Here is a 12,073-nt window from a genome sequence, read left to right as displayed (position 1 = left end):
TTAGCATTACTTGTGATTTATTCTGTAAGTGAAAACCAACTCTTCTAAGTATTTTGCTTTGAAGCATTTTGAAATAGTTTCTATTTTGTATTTAAATTTTCTCCACTTCCTGGGACAACTTTGCTGTAAGTAAAGACCTTTGCTAAGTATTTTGCTTTGAAATATTTTTGAATAGTTTATATTTTGTATTTAAATTTATTAGCACTACTTGTGACAGATTTGCTGTAAGTGAAAGCATTTTGCATTGAAGTATCTTTAAATAGTTTTTATTTTGCAATTAAATTTTCTCCACTTTTGCTAAGAAGACCTTTGCTAAATAGTTTGCATAGAAGCATTTTTAAATCGTTATTATTTTGTATTTAAATTGTATGCACTTCTTTTGACAGTTTTGCTGTAAGTGAAAACCAAATCTGCTAAAGTATTTTGCGTTGAAGTGTTTTTAAATAGTTTTTATTTTGTATTTAAATTTTTTCTTCAGACAGCTTTGCTGTAAGTGAAAATAAATTCTACTGAGTATTTTGCACTGAAGTGTTTTTAAATAGTTTTTATTTTGTATTTAAATTTTCTACACTACTTTGGACAGCTTTGTTGTAAGTGAAAATCAACTCTAATATTTCTGCATAATTAAAGTATCACTTAGAATTTGTCAATTAAATATTTAAAAAATCCAAATTAGTTATTCCTTTAAATACGTAAAGAAATCAAAATCTTTAGAAAATGTTTCTGAACGAAAAATTACGATCATATGCGTTTTCTTAATTTATTAATTAACGTGAAAAACATGTCTATGTTCTTGCATTTTAGAAACTAAGTTAGCAAGTATACATTTTCGCTTCAGTTTCTTGGGTTAATTCGGTCTGGTACCAAGCAATGCTTTAAATATTCTTGTTCTTCATTGATAATATATTTAAAATTATTTTATTTTCAGCAAACTTTGAATAACTGGGGAATCATTTTCATGATGACATCAGCTATTTATTTCATCGTTGGCATATTTTACATCATATTTGCTTCTGCGGATCTGCAGCCATGGAACAACATTAACGAAGATAGACATTCGAAAGAGTTGCCAAAATCTGCAGTTTCTTTTAAGAGCCCGTCTTCTTACAGCGTCAAATACATCAATCATCAGAATGATGAAAGAAGTGACATCTTAGCAGAAGAACCATTAAATAGATAAAAATAAAAAGAACTTCATTCATGATAATTAATATTAACATTAAATATCATTAACTTAACTCTCTGTACACAAACGGAACAAAAGTGATAGAAAGTTTTTTTTTCTGCATGTGGATGTTAAAGACAATACATAGAATAATACAATACGTAGAATGATGTCGAACACATAATGTAGAATACAGAAAATGTTAAAGACAATACATAGAATGTTAAAGAGAATGACAGGATGTTCGACTGAATGTTAAATATAGCATTATTCATATTGTATTTTCAATATTTTATTCCAATGATACAGTAAGAATGTTAAATATAGCATGATTCATATTGCATTTTCAGTATTTTATTCCGAAGATACAGTAAGAATGTTAAATATAGCATGATTCATATTGTATTTTCAATATTTAATTCCGAAGATACAGTAAGAATGTTAAATATACCATGATCCATATTGTATTTTCAATATTTTATTCCGAAGATACAATAAGAATGTTAAATATAGCAAGATTCATATTGTATTTTCAATATTTTATTCCGAAGATNTCATGATGACATCAGCTATTTATTTCATCGTTGGCATATTTTACATCATATTTGCTTCTGCGGATCTGCAGCCATGGAACAACATTAACGAAGATAGACATTCGAAAGAGTTGCCAAAATCTGCAGTTTCTTTTAAGAGCCCGTCTTCTTACAGCGTCAAATACATCAATCATCAGAATGATGAAAGAAGTGACATCTTAGCAGAAGAACCATTAAATAGATAAAAATAAAAAGAACTTCATTCATGATAATTAATATTAAATGATATTATCATTAAATGATATCATTAACTTAACTCTCTGTACACAAACGGAACAAAAGTGACAGAAAGTTTTTTTTTCTGTGTGTGGGTGTTAAATACAATACATAGAATAATACAATACATAGAATGATGTCGAAGACAAAACGTAGAATACAAAAAATGTTAAAGACCATACATAGAATGTTAAAGACAATGGCAGGATGTTCGACTGAATGTTAAATATCGCATGATTCATATTGTATTTTCAATATTTTATTCCGAAGATACAGTAAGAATGTTAAATATAGCATGATTCATATTGTATTTTCAATATTTTGTCCCGAAGATACAGTAAGAATGTTAAATATAGCATGGGTCATACTGTATTTTCAATATATTATTCCGAAGATACAGTAAGAATGTTAAATATAGCATGATTCATATTGTATATTCAATATTTAATTCTGAAGATACAGTAAGAATGTTAAATATAGCATGATTCATATTGTATATTCAATATTTTATTCTGAAGATACAGTAAGAATGTTAAATATAACATGATCCATATTGTGTTTTCAATATTTTATTCCGAAGATATAGTAAGAATGTAGAAGCCAATATGGCCCACTTTCATCACAGCATTTTTACAAAATATCTAAATCGACAGTGAGTTTAAAGGAAACAATTTTTTTTTTAAGTAATAATGTTTATTTCTTCTCATTCACGTCTGGCTTGTCTTGAACATGGGCGTCTATTTTTGAGTGCTTGAAACATGTCAACTGTTGTACCCAATCTGTATAGTTTTGAAGCAAATGAAGCTTTACAATCAATGTAGTTTTATAACATGGTGTACCTAGTGTTGTTTTTTTCGAGCATTGATGCTTTTTTGAAATAGGTCTTAATTATATTTGCTGGTTTTGCCTTTTTAAAGCCTTTTGAATAGTGAACTTTAATATTCATCAAACAATGACAGGGTGCTGTTGCTTATCCAAAATTTTAAAGGCAGAAATATAAATACGGCATTTTCACTAACTTGAATACAGCAAAACTCCGAAAATAAACAATGCTGCAATAAAAAATAATAACTTAGCACCACTATACTAATTATACTCAAAATAAAGATTAAAAAAAATAAAAATAGAGACGTTGTTACTTTTTTCAGATAAACCACTTCTAATAAATTCATGAACTTCGACATTTTCGTTATTTGCTTAGATCTTTCTTGCATTGTAATATTTATTTGTAAGGTTAATTTAATGTATTTTGAAAATTAAAAAAAAAAGAAAAAAAAAAGTGAAGAGTCTTAAAAGGAACATAATTTTTTTCAAGCAAAGCAAAATGAAATGAATCTAAGTTTACATTCCATAAAATTTTTTAAATATTTCCTATTATTTTATTTCTTTATTTACAATAACTGCTCCCCTCCCCTACTGAAGAACATTCTACCTTATCTTAACCTTTTGCTTACGGCTGGTATAACTCGTGATCCAGAATATCATCATGCGCCGTAGGAAAGAGGTTAACACGCTGAATGCCATGGGGGTCACCGGTGACCGGCGAAGCCAAGATTATTAGAAACACATCATTCGAGTAAATATTTAAATTTTTTTAATATTATTATCGTTGCTAAAATGGTTTAAAGAAATTAATGCAATTAAGAACACAGGAAAAAAGTTTTGTTTATGTACACAGAGATGCCATGTTGCTCCGGATAGCGAATAAATATTTTCAAGTGGTAGTTTATTAAATATCATTCTTGGTTTAATAAATTCAATTCAGTAGATTTTTAACAACCACTATTTCTAAACAATTGGCTGGATTATATAATTCACCACTTTCTTTACGTTACTCTAAACTATCAAAAAATTAGAAAAATCTGTCTAATATTTGCAAATTTAGTTTGTAGTTATTTACTGTGTGGCCAGACGAGCAAGCCATGTAATACCATTAGCGTGGTATTCAACTTGTTAATATTAAACTTAAATAATAAGTTAAAATACTAACATTAAACAAGTGGAAATCTAAACGCTTAAGAAATAATAAACCTTTATTAATTGGTACACTACTCGAAAAAGTATTACCATTCCTAAACTACGATGTGTAAATATTATAGTCCTGCGATAGTGTAAATATTAATACCCTTACAGAAATTTAAAGCATGTTTAAGGTTTATTCAAAGTTGATTTAAAAAACAACCTTAAACGATCAACCTCCATAGGTGTATAATTAAGGAGTATGCTGTCTTATTCACACTTGTTTGAGGTTGATGAAAATCTACTTTAGACAAACCAGCCTAGGGAGATTGTTTTTGAGGTGTACAGATTATTTTTTCTACACTTCAAACAAATACGCATATTTGAGGTGTGAATAATTTCACCCGATCTAAACTAAAATTATTTCTGAGCTGTATATAAGATTGATTTTGTGAGGTGTAAATGAGGCTTAAATTGAGTCTTATTTTATTACTAAATGAGGCTTATTTTTGGTGCAAAACAGAATCTCATTTTCTACCTCAGGTGTATTTTTTTACATTTGTCAACCTCAAAACTTTCTTTGAAGGGGTAGTTTTTTAACTACTGAAAATAAAGGATCATTTTCTCTATTCAAAAATCCCGTTCTTTATCAGACTACCACTAAATAATAATAAAGTAAAAGCTAAATTTTATCTTTTTATTTTAACCTCAAATAGATAACTATCAAAAAATTTTAAGTAATCACATTCCTAATACCTGTCAAGTTATGCTCGCTTTAAAGCAGCTACACAAAACAGTGGTAGGATAGTAATTGTTTAATTTACTTTTCGTCATGTTTCTAAAGTTACTAGCTGGTTCTCGCTAAGTCTGTTTAAATTATTTAAATGTAATGGTAGTTAAAAGTGTGTTAAAGTAAATTTATTAATCAGATATCAAGCATGAATGTAAAAATTTAGCTACCACACTGAATGCAAAAATTAAATTTTCTGAAAAGTCCGGAAGAGTTGGCAGATATGCATTGCTGACTTATGACAAGTTAATTTGTTTTTCTATGCTCAAGCGTTGCTGACCAACGTCGTGTTAACTCGTCATTAAACTTGTATTATCTATTTAAATTTATGAAACCCAGGGAGATATGGAATATTGAAAAATATTTCCGCATACTGTATAAAAACTTAAGAGCCAGAGATAATAAATAGAATTCTGTGTAAAATTTCCGCTCTACAGAGTGTCTCAACCCCTTGGGGACGGGTGATTCAGAAAAGCATTCGTACAAAATCAGAATGTAATTAAAGAAAAAACGGTAACTTAAANGGTGATTCAGAAAAGCATTCGCATACCTGCCAACTTTTAATTCCTTCAATTATGATTTTTCCCAGTGGTATTAAAACGGAATTAAAATTTCAATTGTAAGCAACGAAATTCGTTGTAATTGAAGACACTTGAGCTGACCAAGGTGAGAGTAACGCATAATATTATATATGATTAAGTTTTTAAAAAATATTGGTGATCAAATTCGTTTAAAAATTAAGTTTATAAAAGAAAAAATAGCATATAATTACTACCACTTTAAAGGTAAAAATAAAATTTTACGCCAAATGTGTAAAAGTTGGCAGGTATGCATTCGTACAAAATCATAATGTAATTAAAGAAAAAACGGTATTAAATGTAGACGTTGCTAATTTGACAGACTTACTTTGCTTTTACTTTAACTATTGTTAGTTTAATCATATGTACAATCAAAGTTAGATCAAAGTATAACTAAATAGTTTTATTTTGAACAAAGTAATGGTGAATTAAATAAATCAAACAATTATAACTCCGCCCACAAATAAACGGCTAAAGAAATACTTTGATTACCATTTTTATCTTTTTACCCTGATTGATACAACTCTATGCTGGCACGTATTTGTGACAGTCGGCACGAAAAGATTAATTAATCAAATTTTTTAAAATGAGAATTAGTTTTTAAAATAAAAAGTGGCAGTCAACAGATCCACAGAAAAAGATATGTTTGTTTGAGATGCAGAAAACACTCACATTGAGTTGCAAACAGTATACCAGGCGCATTTTGTATTTAAAATAAATGAAATAAATAAAATATAATTAAAATTTCATTACTGTCCCATGTCCGGAACACGTATTTCAGATTTTTTTTATTGAAAAATTAAAAATATTTATGAAAATTCTCAATATTTTTTCAAAATTCTAGACATCAATTTTCTTAGCAAATATTGATTAAATTTTTAATTAAGCATTATTTAGAAAGTTTTTCTATATTTATCTACTGATTTATAGAAAAAATTATGAAACTTCTCTGTCTGGATTTTTAAAGCGTTTAAATGGGGGTACCAGTAATTAAATTTTTAATGCAAATACAATTATAACTATTGCTAATTTTATTGTCTAAAGTATTTTCGTTGCTAATCGTTGATTCTTAAATGCATGGTCTTGCAAGAAAACTACCAATGGTAAGTTTAATAGAAAATGAATTCCTCTTAATTGTCTTAGGCAAAAACTAATGATGGAAAATTACCCATTTAAGATCAGAAGAGAAATTCATTTTCTGAACAAGTAAAAGTTACTAGTTAATGCAAATAAACTTTTGACTACGTGAAAACTTGAAAAATTACCACATACCATACATCTCAGTGCTCGAGAAATTCCTTGGAAGATGAAATTTTAATTAATATTCTTCACAGCACTCGTATTTACCAGTAACTTTTTCAACTAGTAAACACTTTTTGGAATTAGACTCATTTATTTTAGAGACATACTCCCAAACAGAATATTAACCTTCTATATTATATAAATTATTGTTTAAAAAGTGGTACAATTAAGGATTTTAAAACATTATTTAATAAATTAATCTTGGAAATAAGAATAGTTTTTGAAATTATATTCGACAGCTGATAAATACTTTCGAGTGTTTTTCTTTTAAGAGCCATTATTTTGAACTTTAGTAAATGTGTGGCAGTCGTATTTTTTGATTGTCTTGAACTTTTTTATATGCAAGTAGATTATGAAAAATTATTATTGAGCAAGTTTGAGCAAATGAATAATATATATCCTTTCCCCATATGAAATTTCAAAGTTCAAGGTCGTTCGAGACCATTTCTTTAAAAGTAAAATACAAGTATGTTTTAAGGGGTTTAAATAATAAAAACAAACATACCGCTCAGTTTTGTTTTGTTTTATTATTAACATATCGCTGCCTATTAATGGGCATGCACTCGTTTCCTAAGATACGCCCTGCTAAAGTTTATGAGAAATTCGGTTTCTGGCTTTTTCCCTTAAAGTCTTATTAAATGCACTACAATTCTTTACTGAATATTAAGGTTCAATTATAGGAAACGTTCTGTGACCTAGCAATTTCCTGAGTTATCTATGCTTCTAGAAGATATAGCCAAAAAACAAAAATACAAAATTTGCAATTTTTTATCCAACTTTTCTCAAAACGTCATCGTCTCTAAAAAAAATTAGATATGCCATCTTGTATAGATAAATGTATCTTCTAACACTTGAAAACGAAAAAATAATCGAACCTTGCCCTATTTTCATGAAAAAAATTACTGAAGTGGCATATAAATGTTAGGTTAAAAATTTACATCGCACCCCCTTTTTGAGACCGAAACGACCTCAAAAATATACTAAAATAAAGAGATTTTATAAGAGCTCTATCTGTAATTTGAAGATATAATTATGGAAGAAAAAACACCGGGGTGTTGTGTCATAATATAAGCTGGAAAAAAAATCATGATTTTCTAAGTATTGCATTTGTATAAAGAACTGTTAGAAATGAACACTGAAATATAAATTCTGTTTTCGATCACTTATTATTTACTTATTCCTACGGGTAACTTAGTCACAGTTTACTTAATTTATTATTTGCGTTTTAAAGACGAATCGTTTTAAGAATCGTCATTTGAAGACTTGTCATTTCAAGACGTAAAAGTTGTCATTGAAGAAAGATACGTTATAAAACACTTTGTAGCGTAACTACCACTGCAATTGATAAACATCAATTCACCAGAATCACTAGTATATAAAACACGCTAATTTAATGCGATCTTGAGGTAGTTTCTTGATGGATGTAGATTATCGTAGTCTTTCAGTCTGTTCGTACAACTTCTTGCCAGTGTACCAACTTTGAAATTTAAACCTTAATGATAATTTGTGTAATGAACTTACTTTCACTGCTCGAACAATATGCTAACACTAATGTATGATTATGCACAGCCAGATTAAAACAGCCCAAAAACCGAGTTCTTTCTAAATCTAGCAACCATGTCACTTTCTTTAACAATACATCTCTAAATACATGAAACAAATTTGCGCTTCACACTCACCAGAATCACTTACTATCACTAATATCTTATGAAATACAGCAGATGTGCGCTTAGAAATTATATGATTTATCTCTTTTATTAAAAGCAAAATTATCGGTTTGAAAATATCACCTCGTAGAATAAGCTGTAGTAAGCGGCTGTATGCTTTCTAACCGGAAGTAGAGCAGGTCAAAAGCGCGAGATGGTTGTTGTTTACATTTATATTGAAAACCCCATTCATAGTATTAGAGCCGTTTACACTAAAGTTCTGAAATATGAACAATCGGTGAAAGAAGCAATTTTAGTATCCATTTCAACAACTCTTTCTGAAATTTCTATTAGGTCGTTCGCATTTTATTTATTTTATAAGAAAATATTTAAATGTTTCGATGAAATATCCGAGAATAATACCAAAAGCCGCAAAACCGAAAGCTAAAGCAGCAACTAAAAAGCCTGCCGCCAAGAAACCAGCTGCAAAAGCCAAGACTCCAAAGCAAAAAACAAAGTTAAAACCGCAACCAAACCAAAAGCACCCAAGGTTAAGAAAATGAAGACACCATCCAAGAAAACATCCCCCAAGAAGGCAATAGACAACTTTAGTAGTAGACATAATCGTATTTTCTCAAATGGTGAAGTTTTAATAGGTAGCAAATGCACCAATACTGTGCAGTCTTATTATAGATACTGGATAAGAGGTTTCTATAAATCCTTGGAAAATAATAACTATCACCTCTTGCATCAGAAAGCCTCCACACCATACCTGCCATCTCTTTTGGATTTTCCGGAAGATTTTATTTTCATATTTAAAGTGGTAGCAATACTCATGTTATTCCAATTAACTTTTTGAATTATAATGATAATTATAAATGAGTTTGACCACCACTACATATAAATATAAGAAAGCATAATAATCCTTACCCAAGCGAATTTCAACGGGATCAAAATATGAACATATTTTTGAGTCAGATTGTATTTTGTTTATTGCTTTACAACCACTCTGAAAATACATTCTCGGAAAGAGTGAAAGTTGGCAGGTATTCTTCGCAGATTATTTCAAAAGCGGACAAGTTGTGCGCATTAACCCAAATTCTATTTTAGAAGTACTTGAGAGAAATTTATCATATATATTTGAGAATTGAATCTGTAGTGGTTGACAAGTAAATACAACAAATCAATTATATTCATAAATTAAACAAATTTTTAGACATAATTTTGCTACCACTTTCCAATTTTTAACAGATTCCATATTAAATGGTCGTTTCACTAATTAGTTTCCCATCATAGTGATCTGATCGGACTAACTACAAAAACAGTGTGGAGGCTTTCAGTTGTAGGAGGCGTTGGTACACCTCTGGGTAATGAGAAAAGCATTAAAAATTTATGACTTATAAATATTTGCACATATTTAAAATTTATTATTAACCGAGCATGAGCTGCAAGAGCGGGTCGCCAAAGCAAAGTATATCAATACAAAAGAGAGAGGAGCACTAAAATAAATGAGACAGATTGTCAAACATAAGTCAATCAAGTAATAATATGACAAAAATTCAAGAGAAATTCAAAAGGAATCACAAAAATAACAAGAAAAAGATTGGATCATTTATTTACGTATAACTTGTAAAAATCATTTGAAACTTTTCTCATAACTTTGTTCGTTCGTTGTTGTAGAACTGGGCATCTGAGGCCTAAATGGCCCTTTTCCCATTCATCTTGAAATATCCCATGACGGGAACATACATAGGAAAGATGTGATGTAGGCTCGGAATAGAACCTGAAATGAGATAAAAATGAAGAAAGGAATCATGTGAGGTGCAGCAGGCATGATGGTGGGGCTCCATATCTACATCTTTTGGGTTGGGAGCAAGGAGATGAGTAGAGCGACTATTTTCTCGTCATTCAACAGTTCCTGGAGTTCTTTGAGAATGTTCAGGAATCTAGCTACATTGCTGGGGGCATCTTGAGGTTTCCTCGTGAAAGTGCGCAGGTGTCTTTTCGGCCTAGCACCACAGCCCGTAAAGCAGGCCGGGTGATCGCCTTGGCAGTTTATGCACCTGGCAGGAAGGGAGAGGGGCTTCATACATTGGTAAGTGAAATGCGCTCCTGCGCATTGCTGGCTCATTTGAACATGATTTTTGAGTGTGTCCAAATTTTTGACATTTGTAACATTGTATGGCGTAACGCTCTCCATGAAATTTTTCTATTTGGACAGGATGAGATAGAAGAAACTTTGTGTTAATAAAGTTCCGATGTTCTGGGGAATCTTGCAGTATCACTAGGAAAAGGGGGAGGGGCTTGTATCCGTCACCACACCTCTTTCTCAGTTGCTCAATTTTGATGGGTTGTCGACCATTTTCATCAATATCTCTCCGAAGATCATCGGTACGGTGGTCTACATTAAGTCCCCGCACGAGAAACTTAAGTTTTCTCAGGAGGAATGTGGGTTTGGCCGGTGGAGATGGCTCCGTCGATTCAGGGTTAGAGTGAGTTGTCTCTGAAGTAGTTTCAGGGCAAGTTGTTGAAGGCTCCTGGGTATTGCCGGTGCTATGGCTTTTCTTCCTTTTCTTTTTCAGTCTTTTGGGAGAAGAAGCAGGGATATCAGGCTCTTTTTCAACGCGCTTGTCTGCCGTGAGCTCGATTTGAGTATTTTCCAGTTGTGGCTCACAGGAAGGAACTGTAGCTGCAGACTCCGTAAGCGTTACTGTTTGTACTGTCTTTACAGTTTCTATGGACATGGTCGTTTCCACGGGTTCCACAGGACAAAGTTCTTTCCTTTTCTTTCTTAAGGCGAAAAGTTTATATTCCTCCATATATGGTAGTTTGCAATTTTCCTGCTGCCATTTGAGTTTCTTTTCCGAATGTTCAATCATAATATCAATCATAATATCAATTATATCATTTTCAGAAAATGGATCAAAGAAATTGTCGAAAAACTCACGGCGTTCCTTTTCTGTCGTAAGTAGGTTGAATTTCTCGTTGAGGTCGAGAGAACGCTGCACGGGTCTTTCAGTCCGCCGCTTCCCTCCACGTGCACATCGCTGGAAAGACATAGTCACAGAGCTCGATCACAACGTCTTGAATGGTCACAACGTGACTGACCTACACTGATGGTGACTGACCTACACTGATACATAGCCTGCCTGGCCTCGTTGCATTCCTCATAACTTAGTAGCCAGATAACAAGATAAATAGGAATTGAAATATAGTAAAGGGCAGTGGTATAGTATATATATAAACAGAGATGCCAACTCCAGACCGCAAATATATATATTAGAGTGGTAGTTTATCAATGGTGATTCTTGGTTTAATAAAATCAATTTAGTAGATTTTTATCCACCACTATTTCTACAATATTCTTTGGCTTATATAATTCACCACATATTTGAGCTCAGCTTACGCAAAATCTTTTAAAAAACTAGCAAAAATAGTCAAATATTTGCAAAATTTACTTAGTAGTTAGTTAGTTACAGGGATGCCAACTGCTCCGCTCTCTGGAAAAGTTCTAATAATTTGGCAGCGAATTAAATAGTAAAACTCTTAAAATAAGCATAGTTACGCCTTCTTTAAAAAACAGTAAACAAATAATAATTAATGCTTTAAGGTTGCATGTTGTATGATTCTTAAATATTTTTTAAATTTAGTGGTGAAAAAATTTATTAAAATTAAAAATACTAAATTAAAAATAACTTAAATTTCGTTATCGCTAGAAAATACTACTTTGCAAAGCGGAGCAAGTTGGCATCTCTGTATTTACCGTTTTTTTAAAATTATTTTGGAGTGTTCGGAGCAGTTGGTATCTCTCTCTCTGTATATAT

The 12,073-nt window shown here is 31.0% G+C and overlaps 1 protein-coding gene across 1 annotated transcript in view; it reads left to right on the top strand.

Annotated features, from left to right (window-relative positions):
- Window positions 1-12,073, top strand: part of LOC107438174 (uncharacterized) — a 62,993-nt gene that overhangs the window by 20,142 nt on the left and 30,778 nt on the right. The window contains exons 10-11 of the mRNA XM_071181635.1: window positions 929-1,177; window positions 10,165-10,344. Of these exons, the coding sequence (XP_071037736.1) occupies window positions 929-1,177; window positions 10,165-10,344 (429 nt within the window). The remainder of the gene's footprint in view (window positions 1-928; window positions 1,178-10,164; window positions 10,345-12,073) is intronic.

Source organism: Parasteatoda tepidariorum, chromosome 6, assembly GCF_043381705.1.
Source record: "Parasteatoda tepidariorum isolate YZ-2023 chromosome 6, CAS_Ptep_4.0, whole genome shotgun sequence".
Taxonomy (NCBI): Eukaryota; Metazoa; Arthropoda; class Arachnida; order Araneae; family Theridiidae; genus Parasteatoda; species Parasteatoda tepidariorum.
The sequence above is the reverse complement of the archived record's forward strand: the minus strand, read 5'-3'. Positions and strand labels throughout refer to the sequence as shown.